At 37.6% G+C, this 14,281-nt stretch overlaps 1 protein-coding gene across 1 annotated transcript in view; it reads left to right on the forward strand.

Moving 5' to 3' along the window:
* The window catches only part of MAN2A1 (mannosidase alpha class 2A member 1), a 167,736-nt gene that overhangs the window by 123,627 nt on the left and 29,828 nt on the right, over positions 1-14,281 (forward strand). Inside the window, exon 16 of the mRNA XM_069492771.1 lies at positions 82-196. Coding sequence (XP_069348872.1) covers positions 82-196 — 115 coding nt within the window. The remainder of the gene's footprint in view (positions 1-81; positions 197-14,281) is intronic.

Here is a 14,281-nt window from a genome sequence, read left to right on the forward strand (position 1 = left end):
CATTTTGAAAACTGTAATAAACACTACTTGAAGTTTACAAGCCAAAATATTTTTCCTAAAAATGTCATTTCGTCCTCACAGCCTTATGTTTACAAACTACTGCCCTTGGTCAGAGTGACACATGGAAGGATTTATTCGGAAGTGACTAGCTTTTTTGAACATATTACCCATAGAGTCCGACTGTACCATATGCAGGGTAAGAAAACAGAGAAATGCAATTATGAAACATATGTGTGCTGATTCTTGAATTCTTTACTATCCTTTGATAGTAAAAAATGTTAAGACATTTTACTCCCTACATATACATGTTCTTTTCTTCTGTATATCTTCTCTTTCCTATTGGAGTATTTATCTTAGTCATGATCTCCTTAACTAGAAACATTATTTCTAAGACCTGAAAGCAGCACAGTGTTTTGTTTGATTTTATGAAATGGAAATTGTATCATCTACGGCATTCAGTTAATGGACTGCTGACTAGCTGTGAGACACACACACACACGCACACACACACACAGCCTACTTCTTTAAATATAAAAGGTATTGCAATATCATGTATCAACGGATTGTAACTTTAAAAGAAAAGTGTTCTAAACTAGTTCTGTTTGTTTACAGCTCTTTACCTGGTAGAGTATAAAATCAGGCCATTGTTTATTGCTGTGAGAACAATATTGAGCAGAATCTTTATGAATCCAAATGATAGGGAACAGGCTTTTGATCCTTTTAAGAATTTAGCTCTAGGCAATGGAACTGATTCTTCCATGGGGTCTGGGTAGAGCTATGGTTTACAAACACTCTCATACTTGCAAAGTTAGGTTGGTTGATTTTGAATTCAGTGTTTTTAGAAAGGAGTACTTTTCCAACCCCAAAATTAATCCTAGTAACCAGGCCATTTACCATTTCCTAACTCACTTAGAAAAGGACCTCGTGAAAATGCCACTTAAATTTATCTTTTCGTTAGCCAAGTTGAAAAAATTAAGAAAAGGAAAAATATTTCCCTGAATCTACATATAGGTAGCAAATAAAGCATTCCACAAACTGATGATAAATGTGTAGATAGGCACTGTTTCCTCTTTAGGTATCGTGGGGAAGCACGATACTACGCTCAGGGAATTTCTGAGATGGCTGAAGTTTAGTTTTATGATTTCATAGTCTACATTTAATCTTGCATTTATTTAAATTTTTTTAAACTTCAAATTTCATTAGTGCTTGCCTTTTGTTAGGATTTCAGATGTGGACAAACTTCTTCATGCAACTTCTTAGGTAATGTGATGTGTTTTCAGAATAACCCATGATTCATAGGCTGAATTAAGAAGTACAAGGTCTCTGAAAGGTGGAAAAAATAATACTAGACACTAAATTTGTGTCCTGAGTATGACTTCTGCAGTTATCTGCAATCAATTTGCTACCTACAGGAAAGCCTGTAGTTCTAAAATTATCTTTTGTTGAGTTTCCCAGAACCTCTGGTAAGTCAGAAACTATTTTTTTGACCATCTGTTTGTACTCTTACATACACTATTGTTTAGCACCCCTGAGAGCTCTAAAGTTACATTTTCAGCTGTCACCAAAGGTTTCATTTTATGGGTAGAAAATAGCATTATCACACAGAAGATATGCTTATCTATTTTTAATTTTGCTTAAAACTATTGTTTTTTAGTGGAAAAGTTCTTCCTTGGGTACAACATGGCACATACTTTGGCACAGACCTGTGTTACCAAGTTTGATTTACAGTCGTTTTTCATCAATTATATTTAGTGATAGGCTGTGTGTTGGAGTCAATGCTGAAGCAATTCATCCTCAAATTCTAACCTCTCAGTCAAGTATATTTGCTTACTTGCTTTTGCTTTTATTTAATCATGTCTATCAATGTCACTGTATCTTCTGAGTTTTCTCTGGATCTCACCTCCCAGGATGGCTTGTGTAAAGTAGATGGCCCTCTTCTGCTGCTGGTGGCTGTAGCTTAGCCTGCCGTCATACCTCAGGGGTTGATTTGGAAATTAATAGACTCTGACTTGCCTGTTTACTTATTCCAACCAACTGCACTCATCAGAACTAAATGCCTGTCATTTTTCCTTTCCCCGCTCCTTTTATCCGCCCCCCCCACCCCCGGCAGTGAAGTGACCAGTGGCTGCCTAATAGCCCTTTAGCAGGAGCAGGGGCCACTGAGATGTGACAGGCTCCTGGCCTTCCAAGGTGGCTCTCAGGCCCATTTCTATTTGCTGGCCTGGCCTCTGCCTCTTTTCTCTACTTTATTTTTTTATTTTCCTTTCTCATATGTCTCCATTTTAGATTGTCTTCTCTTCCTTGGTGTTCTGATACATGTTGAAAAGATAAAAGCAACAGATAAATAAGTGTAGTATGAACTTAATTTAGAGTGCTTCTCTGGATGAGTTTTACTGTATTGCCTAGATAAAACCTAAAACCTACATTTATGAACTTAAAGTGACATATAAATCTTTTTTTCCTCTGGCTTCATCCCAGAACATTTTTTTCCCCCAACATGAAAGTAGTTGGTAGGGAGATGGAGAAACCAGAATCGCCTGAAATGCTTTCTTCCATACTATTAAATATATACCCTCCAATGTTTGTATTTGACCCATCTCAACAAATCTCCCTCTGGGAAAAGATAAGCCCAGTAATGGTGATCAAGTCTTTTCTGAGTAGTCTTTGCGACCTGCTGCCATCTATCCTGTTCTTTTTGTTTGTTTGTTTGTTTGTTTTTTCAGCTTATTATGGGGGTACAAAAGTTCAGGTTATATATATTGCCCATGTCCCGCCCATCCCCCCGAGTCAGAGCTTCGAGCGTGTCCATTCCCCAGATGGTGTGCACTCATCATGTAGATACACACCCATCCCCTTCCCCCACCCCCCACGTCAGTCCGATTATCCTGTTCTTTCACACACTGTTGCCTGAGGACTCAGATTGTCTGGATGGATCCTGGTTCATTGGGGTTTTAATGAAATCACTAATCAAGGCCCGTGATAGAGATGTGATATCTTCAAGGTGTTTGACTCTATAGGTGTACACACCACCTCAACGGGTAATCAATCTGTAGGGGTTTGGTTATGCAGAGCCAAGGGATCCATATTAAGACATAACTTGAAAGTTCTTTAACATTCTAAACTTTGGTCTCCTGTAAACCAGACATCTGGGTGATTGATCAAAACATACAGACAAAATGTGACTTTTCATCTTAGTTGTAAAGAAAACTTGAACTTCCAAGCTTTTGTAGATTGGCTTTTAATTAGTATTTCTTAAAATAACAAAAATATTTATTCTTGAATTTAACTTATTAAGCTATTTTTGGATACATGCTAATTTTCTCCCTTTAAATTGACCAGATATGGTTATTTGGAATAGTATTAATGAATAGAGCCTGTTGTTAGTACCAGATTTCCAATCCAGGATGAAATGATGGTTGAGGGAGAGAAACTGTTAATATTTTATGATTATATGCTATAATTGTATTAGGTTCCTAAACCAGTTAATTATACCAAAGATTTTATGATGTCTCAGCAACAAGAGATTAAAAAAAACAGAAAATGAGTTAATATTACACATTTTCTTTATTGGATACCTATATCAAACCTTTCAAATTCATTTTATTGAAAGTCTTATAAAAAACTAATCAAAACATTTACAAAATCCTTACATTCCTCAATCTCTATTTTAGTTGCTCGTTGACCCGTTTCTCCTCAATGGAAATTTTGCCCAAATTAAGTTTCAGAAACCAAAAGCAAGAACAAAAATCAAACACTTCTCAAATTATATAAACTGGTCATTATTGATTTTGAAACATACTGAGTTGAAAGGCATTGGTTCAACCCTACTTTTGTTTTGGGTTTGGTATTTAACTTTAGTTTCTCTATTTGCATTGTCTCCAGATTCTGAAAATGATTAGAAGTGCCATTGAAAGATTCTCTCTTTCATTTAAGCTATTAAAAGAACACTGTGTTTTTCTTTTCATTATCATTCAGACATCACATTCAAAAGGTTTCCAGAAATATTAAATTAGAAGAGGAGATCTTGTGCTCACTAGCTTTAAAAGCTCTACCAAGATCAGAGCAATTCAGAGATTTCTAATGAAATATGAGTCTTTGCCTTATGTCAGGTTAAATAAAAAATCCATTTTATAACACCCATAATTTAATGAAATGCTTTTTTGGAAGTATTTTATGATTTCTAAAAGATTATTAATTTTGTAGAAAATAACATTTTTCTTACAGTATAATCATCTTTCACTAAGTTGAAGCTTTAAACATTAGCAAATAGGCTGCTTGAGCCTTTTTTGTTAATCTTGGATTAAAAGATAGAATATGGTACAAGCAGAAGCTCCTGTGTTCCCTTGTGTTGTATTTGATACTGCACCTTCCCAAAAAGTACATACCTTGCAGTAACATAATGATCAGTAAGTGACATTGCCAAGTGTGGCTTTATTTGTCTTCAGAGCTGTAATTATTGGACTTCAGGGCCCTGGTTTTCTGACATCAACAGCTACTTTGAAGAATTAGGTTGCTATGGGTTACCAGTTGTCATGTACGTTTTCACTGGCACAGGGTTCAGGTCCCAGATCTGTTATAGTGTGTACCTGCAAGTTTTGTTTCCCCTCAGGACTCTGTTCTCCTGGGCAGGTGTTTGTGAGAGAGTGAATGAGTGAGTATGTGTGTGTAAAGCATGTTTTAACCCTTAGGAAAAATATCTTAAATGCAATACTTTTGCCCTATTTTCTACTAACATATTTTAAAACTCTATGTAATAGATCTTGCTAAAAGAAAGCAAGTAGCCTGGAGGTAAAGTGTAATGAACTGCCATCAAAAAGTATGAGACGAAAGACTTTCCTTTGAGTGAAATGACGGAATAATTTGCTTGCATGGACATATTTAGCAATCAGATAGAGTTGCTTAGTTTTTCTCTGAGCAGTTTTGAATATATCAATATAAAGCCAAATGGATTTATAACATGACTCTTAAGTTTTAGAGCCAAAATGAGCTTCATCTAGTTAAACATCCAAGAGGACCTCAAAAAGCTCCTGGGAAGATGGAATTTAAAAGTAAAAATAAAACATATGAAACATATTTCTTAAGAAAAAAGCTCCATCAAGTTCAAGACACTTTTTAAAGCAATGATATTAATATCAGCCATTTATAATAGTCCATCTCTAAAGAACTGAGGGTCAATGCTGTCTTTGTTACATTAGTAACTGAAGAAAAATGAGTCCTTGGAAGATTTTTTAGGATTAGGAAACAAGTCATAAGGAGTTAAATCAGGACTGTAAGGGGGATGCCTAATGATTTACCACTGAAACTCTTCCAACATTGCCCTTGTTTAATGAGAGGAGTGAGCAGGAGCTTTGTTGTGGTGGAGATGGACTCTCTGGTGAAGCTTTCCCAAGTATTTTTCTGCTGAAACTTTGGCTACCTTTCTCGAAACACTCTCATAATAAACAGATGTTATCATTCTTAGGCCCTCCAGAACATCAACAAGCAGAATGCTGGGAGCATCCCAAATAACTGTCGCCATGACTTTTGCTCTTCACTAATTCACTTTTGTTTTGACTGGACCACTTACAGCTCTTGGTAGCCATTGCTTTGGTTGTGCTTTTTCTTCAGGCCATACTGGGAAAGCCGCGTTCCACTGACTGTTACAATTCTTTGAAGAAATCCTTCGGGATCTTGATCCTACTTGTTTAAAATTTCCATTGAAACTTCTGCTCTTGTCTGCAGCTGATCTGGGCACAATAGTTTTGACACTTGAATGTAAGCTGAACCAGTTGAGATGTCTATGGTATTGGCTATTCTTTCTGCTGTTATTCATCAGTCCTCTATAATGAGGGCACGAATGAGATGGATTTTTGCCCTCCAAACTGATGTGAGTGGTCTGCCACTGTGAACCTCATCTTCAACATCTTGTGCCTTCTTAAAACAAGCATCCATATGTAAACTACTGATTTCTTTGGGGCATTGTCTTCATAAACTTTTTGTAAAGCATCAGTGATTTCACCATTCTTCTACCCAAGCTTCACCATAAATTTGATGATTATTCTTGCTTCAATTTCAGCAGAATTCATGTTGCTCTGATAGGTACTGTTTTCAAATTGATGCCTTATTCTTCTTAGTGCCTCAAACTAAACCCTGTTCAGATGTGTTATAACAAATTAGTATGAGTTTATTTTGGTGCAAAAAATGTTTTGAAATCCATGCATAGTTTTTTTGTAGTAGGTATTTTCCGTGAACTTTTTGAAGACGCCTCTTCTGGACCACATTGGAAATTGGAGAATCACATTGGGATTTAGAAATACAAATTGCAAATTTGGCCTGTAAGTAAACTAGAGTGACCTTGGGTTTGTCCTTTAATTTCTTAGGGCCTCAGTGTCTTAATCTATAAAAAGACTATTAAATAGTTAATTAGGTATAACTATCAAAAAGTCTTCATAAAACTTAGTATCACATAAAGTCTCTTGTGCTTGACTCCCTGCTTCTAAATTCATTTTCTATACTTGATCTTGGCCAAAAGTTCAAGAAGTGGTTAAATTCATCTTCTAAAGACGCTGAGTCTAGGGCTTCCATCCCTGGTGTCCACCCCACTTGTAAACAAGGTCTCAGAGCTTCACTGAAGTTGTTTTTATTTCCATAAAAAGATTCATGAAGATATTAAAATGGTTTGCAATCAACCTCATTTTTTTCCAAAGCCACATTCCATATTTAGTTTGATTTAAGAGTAAAAAGCATTAAGTAAGTTATGGCTAGGCAGACTTAGGTAATTAAAACATTTCTGGAATATCGTAATATGCAATTGACTGCTAAGGATTTTTTTTTACTGTTAATTGGAACTTTTAAAAACTGAAATAAGTAGTGATGTGTCGAACCTGATTATTCCCTACAGGCATGAAAGAGAAAGTTATTTTAAGGGACTATAAACACACGTTCTGGTTACACAAATTCAGAACTCAGCGGTTATCTTGGGGGCTGTTTGAGAGCAGCTGCTGTGTTGAAGGTATAGCTCCTTAGCAGGGAAACATCTTCCCCTACAAATGTGTGTTGCAGTGAAGTCAGATGAAGGGCACAGGGCTGGCAGACAAAGGGGAAGTGTGATGGGTAAGAGCTGAAGTTCCAGAGTCAGTCGTCCTGCGTATCTTTTCCAGCCCCTAGTAACTCTGTCACTTATTAGGTGTCTGACCGTGTGCAGGTTACTACTATCTGGCCTTGGTTTCATCATCCTGAAATGGTGACAGTAATAGAGCCAACCTCACAGGGATGTTGGAAGGAGTTAATATCCATGGAGCCTGGCACATAGTAAGTGTCGTATCTACCGAAGAGGCTGAGTGGGCCAGATGAGCTAGACAGTAAGTGTTATAAGGCAAAGAATGGTCACTGAGGGTTGGGGGATTTGGGGGAGACTTGATGAAGGAAGGGAGTTGTTGAGATGCTGGATCTTGGAGAAATGCCACTTGAATGGGCAGAAAGGAGAAAAAGAATATCACAAAGCATGAAGTGGAGTTGGTTAGGGGTGGGGTTGGTTAGGTCAAACTGCCTGATTCCTATAAGAATTTTAAGAACTGTGTGTCTCATATATTTTTAAATTGACATCTGGTTTTTCATTATGCATTTAAATAGTTGCCAAGGATGTTATTTTTGGTGTATTGTAAATAGTGACATTTAAAAATAAGCATATCCAATGGGTAGTGATTTGATACCAAATCATGCATTTTTAAAAAGCCTGCACTAGCTTTTCTTTAGCAGTCAGAAATTTCATATCATTATTTTCTCCTGGAACTCATAATTCCATTCTTCTTCCCCCAGAGAATTTTATCTTAATGTAATATTTTTATGGTTGAGAGTATTGTTATTGGTCAGTCTTTCATTACTTCTTTAAAAAGTCATTTGTGTATGTGTGTGTATATGTATGTATAAATTAAAGAGAAATATGTCACCTTAAGTCTGTAAGTATTATTAAACTTTTTCTGAATTGAGCTATAAAAATTATTATTAATAGTATGCAGGCTGGATGAGGTAGCTCAGGCCTGTAATCCTTGCACTTCTGGAGGCCAAGGTGAGAGGATTACTTGAGGCCAGGGGTTCCAGTTCAGGACCAGCCTGAGCAAGAGTGAACCCTATCTCTATCAAAAAAAAGAAAAGAAGAAGAAAAATTAGCCAGTTGTGGTGGTGTTCACCTGTAGTTCCAGCTACTTGGGAGGCTGAGGCAGGAGGATCACTCGAACCCAGGAGTTTGAGGTTGCAGTGAGCTATGATAATGCCACTGCACTCTAGCCTGGGTGACAGAACAAGACCCTGTCTCAAGAAAAAAAAATGCAATTGTCAAAAAAATATGTTAGTTAATATTGTGATAATTTTATAAATTTTAATGGAAACATTTCTCTCAGTAGATTATACCCCTTTTTTATCCCTAATAGGTAATGTATCCATTAGTGACTAATACTTATTGCTTAGAATGAGTTTTTTCAGCATTGATTTTATTCTTAATTTTTGTTTTTATAAATATTAATGCAAAGGAACATTTATGTAAGTAGCTGGTATTGGAAGGAGTTTGGTTTTAGGAATATGATTCAATACTTTGAATTCCTTCTAAGTGAGATGCTGTAAGTCACAGAGTGATATATTATCAAACATTAATTTTAATCAGTTATTTTTAATGATCTGCCTGACAACCTGATTAGATATGCCTTCGGTTTTGTTGAAAGCAAGCAATTGGAAACCACATGTTTTGCAAAAGTATTTGTTAGTCATTAAAGTCCAATCAGACACCAATATTTCCAATTGTCTTTGTCTAGCACCCACTAGAGTTAGGATACATGAGAGATATACATCTTTTTATATTTTCTTTTTGCTAAGTTGGGTGAAGAAATAGTGAAAGAGTAGAAGAAAAGGAAAAGGAAGAAACAGACCTGCCACGGAGCCATGTTAGTGTGAGGCATAATATGAATCCAGGGCTTCCTGCTAAAGGAGCCTTGGAAAAGGAGCATGTTTGGGAGAACAGGAAGTGGGCAGGTTCAGGGTAACTGTCAGTGCCGAGGGTGTGCAGACAGACTGGACAGAATGTTGTGATTATTCCAGCGTTCTCCTCTCCCCTGTCCTAGACCAGCCCAAGCCTGCATCATGGGGAAGGTACCAAGAAAGCTCCAGTGTTGTGAGCTGTTTTATGCACCTTCCCAGGTAGTGCTTTAGTTCCTTATCCTTATCTATCTTGAGGTTAAAACTGCTAGATGTAGCTGTTATGTTTCCTTTAAAACAGAGCTTCTGTAAATCCCTGTTTTTGCATAAAATCAATGATTATGTTTTTAAAAAGACATCTTTCTAGTTTTGTTAGGTATGTTTCAGTTATTAGGCCTTCAAGTATATCATACTTTATTGGTGTAATCTTTACCCAAAATTTATAATCTGATCAAAATACTATACCTTTTCTATTATACATTTACTTTCTGACATTGTTGTGAGAATTATTGAAATGTAGAGCATAAAATGTGTACACTAGTGCCTAACTCATCAGTGATTGATAAACAATAATAGCTGTTTATCTAGTAGTGTTTTACAAATAGTACAAAGTGGTATATCATCATGTTCTTAAATTTGAGACTTGGAATGAAATTTACTAAAATTTGTATTCATGAAAGCAGATGTTGAAATTTTCACTTGTGGAGAAATAATCAATATGAACATTTACAGAACCAGAAATCAGCAGTGCCTCAGAGGATAAATTAGATCTTATAATGGATAATAAGTTGAGTAAGTCAACATGGAGAAAAAGGTCATCCAGTTGTGGGAGTTATTACCATTTTTATTTTGGTATTTTCAGATATAAGTACAGTTTTTTAAAAATATAGTCATGATAATATTTGCTTTTTAGAAACAACGTTTCCATGTTGACTTAGCTTATCATTGTTGTGAGAATTTTCATTTAAGCGTATGTGTTGAACTAAGCAGTGTGTGTTAATTAATAACCATAAGTGTGAACTCCAAATTAAGTTGGATAAAGTTCACAAATAAAACAAAGTCACAAAAATAAATACATAATAGAAAGGGTATTTTTATATGTTTGATGATTTAAATACAGAATAAAAAGCTCCCAAATCAGAGAGGGAAATACTCAAAATCACAAGCTCTGGGTTTTTTTTTTTAATGACAACTATTATTGTCCTACTTCTACAAACTGATGGCTCTGTCACCTTCTCTGCTCAGATGCAGATTGGAGGGAAAGGGATGAGAGCAACAGTTAGATAGACAACAAGGTTCCCTTTTGCCCCAAAGCCACCATTTCAGGACACTCACTAAAGACCTTGCTTTGAATCATAGATGGGTTTTTTAAAACAAGATTTATTTTACATGGTATGATACCATATGTTGAATTGCAGTTCAACTTTTGTTTGCAGACTAACATACCTCTCTTAGGGTTCACACCATCACTTTTCATTTTCCTAGATGGATGTGGGCCAGTTGCTATTATCCCATCTTGATCTAAGACTTCTCCTAATCACATACTTAGTGCCACTGATAAGATACTGGGTTTTTGCTGGGGCATGAGTGAGGCTCTTGTTTTTTTTCTTAAGCTGTTGCCTCTCACTCCTGTAACTGGCTGAGTGTGGCAAGTGTGGCAACCGGGCGCAGTGGCTCACACCTGTAATCCTAGCACTCTGGGAGGCCGAGGCGGGCGGATCGTTTGAGCTCAGGAGTTCGAGACCAGCCTGAGCAAGAGCGAGACCCCGTGTCTACTAAAAATAGAAAGTAATTATATGGACAGCTAAAAATATATATAGAAAAATTAGCCGGGCATGGTGGTGCATGCCTGTAGTCCCAGCTACTTGGGAGGCTGAGGCAGGGGGATCGCTTGAGCCCAGGAGTTTGAGGTTGCTGTGAGCTAGGCTGATGCCACGGCACTCACTCTAGCCCAGGCCACAGAGAGAGACTATGTCTCAAAAAAAAGAGTGGTGTCTGATTATTCAGAGTGTATCCCTTGGAAAAGTATACTTTGCATTTCAAAATAGCTAGAATAATGACAATCTGGAAAGGTGGAGAAGGTTGAGCTAAGTTGGAGATTCTGCAGTTCAGGGTTGGATTGGGTGGTTCCAGATAGATTTTACAAAGACCCAGCTGGGGATAGTGCAGAGGAAATGACACCTAGGATTCTCCAAAGGCCTTTATCAGTTGGTGCTCAGAGATAGGACCCCAGGCTTTCCATGTGTATTCCTTAGAGTGTTTACACCCTTCCTGGATGTTTCTGCTATCTTATCTTTGAGACATGGGCATGTGCCAGGGATGCCCTCCAGTTTTTCTCTCCCCACTCCAAGGAACACCCTTCATAGTTTCCTTAGACTGCTGCTAAGCAACAGAATCAAGAGGGTGATGCCCTTTCTTTTCTGTCCCCTCTTTCCTGATCCGCCCAGTGGGGGAAAGCTCTAAGGAGACCAGTGTTATTTTGAGAGTTGGTGTAAGACCCTGTAAGCCTGAGGCTGCTGGACTCCCAAAGCTGTGACATGGCCCAGCCTCCTTACAGTGACCTGCTTGGTTTTATTTCTTCTTGCCTGCTGTCTTAGGAAATACTCTTCCTTTAGAGATACTTACAATTATTTTTATCAAAACACATACAAATAATTTATATGTGTACTCTTTTGACAAAAATTTCACACAATGCAGATATAAGATAAAGCCTTTCTGACATGTGTGTCTGTCCCCATCCGCTCCTTGGGAGGGAGGAATCAGATACGTGCACATGTGCACACGAGCTCCTATACCTGTAGAAATGTATAGCATTGTGTTTGTGTCAGTTTTCAGCCTAAAGTTTATCATATATACAAATGCTACATTTAGTTTTTTCATCAGATCTTAATCTGCCAAGACCGATGGTTACCTCATTCTTTTCATTTGCTACACAGCATTCCATAGCATAGTGTACCTGATTTTATTTATTCCTTTCCCTGTTGATGGACATTTAGCGTATTTTCCCATTTTTTGCTCTCAGCAGAGTCACTGGTGCATGCTTCCTGTGGTCACAACTGTGCTACCCTCAGCTAGGTACAGTGAGGAGGAACTGCTGTCTAATAAGATTGTGTGTCTTTAATATTTAATATGTATTACTGTTACTTTTTTGGCTTATAAAGTGAGTGTGCCATTTTAAAAGAGAGTTTTGAGTTGTTTTCAAGAAGTTTTGGGATCTGGCAAGCCTTGTCCTTTATTTCACTCAATTAAATAGTTCTTGCCCCATTTCAGATCCCAGTTCAGTGCCCTCTCTTCTTAAAAAAAAAAAAGAAAGAAAGAAAGAAAGAAAATGGGAGGTCTTTTCTCTACTTAAAGTTACTATAAGGCTTCACCCAATCTTTGGTCCCAGAGTGACTTCAGCTTTCTCCAAAAGTTGGTCTTCTGGTTGAGAGATTTAGTCCTGGTTGTTCCAGTCTTGTGACCTTGGGCAAGTGATTTCCTCCTAGGCTTAGGGTCAGGATGAAATGAGTTATTCTATGTAAAGCATGTAGTAAGCATAGGGTGTGTAGTGCGCATTGGTAACTGTTGGCTGCTGTCATTGCCAAATAGCTGCCACCCTTCACTCGGCAGACATTGGCAGTATGCCGTCTGTGTGCTGGCAGCATGAAGATAAATGAGACGTGGTTCCTACTCTTGAGGAACTTCCATTCTAACATGCATGTGTTTGCACGGAATTAAAGTCTTTACTCCGTCGTCTTCCTGGCTACTTAAACTTATCCGTAGCTCATTTTGCTTTCCTCCCTTGTCAGCTAACTTCTGCTTGATGGAGGACAGGCTTTAACGTCTTAACTATTTCTGTTTAACAGTAATTCAGCACTTACCATGTGCCCAAAATGTTGGTAAGAAGTGGAACACAAAGATGGTGGGTAAGACAGTCTGTGTCTATGGGAAGCTGACACCCCAGCTCCAGGGGGTGAGACTGGAATTTATAGCGTATACAGAACAGTTCAGTGTAGTGAGAGCTTCTGAAACACTATTTTTGGCCTCTTTATTACCACTTTTCACCTGTAGACTGGGTCTATTCTACCTTGTCCTTCCTGTGCTAAAAAAGAATAAACAGGCTCCATTCTCTCTTCTCCTGGGGGTGGGGGGGGGGGGGAAATGAGCAGCAAGGGGCACTTATTTCTCTTTGCTGAAACCTGGGAATGGCATGACCCCTCTCTTTCCCTAGTGGACTAGATGTATAAAGTGTTGAAGAAAGAATCAGAGAGTCTTAGACAGCCCTGGCCATCCATGCCCAGGTAGAACCTCTTTGGTAAAAAGTAACACTTTGCCGCCATATATTGCATAGATGCAGCAGACTGCTGGGTACCCCTGGTTTGTGTCCCTGCTTCCCAGGAAGTTCTCTTTTCCATCTGTGAGCTTCTTTGGGAAAGGCACAACTTCGGGAATTCTTGACACAGAATAGGAACAGCTGGCAATCCTCTCTCTCACAGGTATACCGTTCTTTAAAAAAATAACAAATTATCTTTGAGAACCAGGGATAGCTCCTTCCTTTTATGACCATTACAGGTTTTTTGGTTTGTTCATAATAAGCATATTAAGTTTGATCTTATTTTAAAAGCCTGTCCTGGCACAGAATTTAAATTAATGTCTTGATGAATTATGGATGGACACAGAGGCTTTTAAAGAGTTTTAAGTATTTGTTGCCACAACAGGATCTGAGTATAATACTGAGCTTGAGAGAGATCATTTATAATTTATTATCACTAGAGGTAATGTGAAATTATTAATTTTTCCTTGAAGCATGTTCTTTGTAAATGTTTTCTGGAGATACATGAGTTGAAAGTAATGATGTTTTCTTTTGTTAAGACTTTATTTCATTTCATGTATTCTGTTGACCCCTGAGAGAATATCTAATCTAGAGAGAAGAAAACATAAAACAGTACTCATACTCAAAACCCTACAAGTGCTTCTAGTAAATTAGAATTTACTTCTTGTCACCTGTGGTGTGCCCTAGTGCTACATGAGCACTGTCATCCTTGGTGCTACATTTTGTGTTTTGGATGTCTTTGGTTCATTTGTAGATGCTTGTCTGTTATAATTAAAATTCCATATACATTTCATTTTGGCTTTACAAAAATATTCTGGTTAATGTAAGCATACTGACAGGAAGGTTTGCATTTAGAGTGGTATATTTCCTAGTTCAAAAAAGATACCGTTGTTTGTCATCAGTTTATGTGATTTTGTTTTTAACTTCCCAGTTGTGGTGGAGATATTTGGATCATCTACCTTTGCAGGTCCTTCTGGTAACTCTCACGAGGAAAGGAAAGTATACATTTAACTGGGAGATGTT

The sequence above is a fragment of the Eulemur rufifrons genome, chromosome 17 (genome assembly GCF_041146395.1).
Source record: "Eulemur rufifrons isolate Redbay chromosome 17, OSU_ERuf_1, whole genome shotgun sequence".
Classification (NCBI taxonomy): Eukaryota; Metazoa; Chordata; class Mammalia; order Primates; family Lemuridae; genus Eulemur; species Eulemur rufifrons.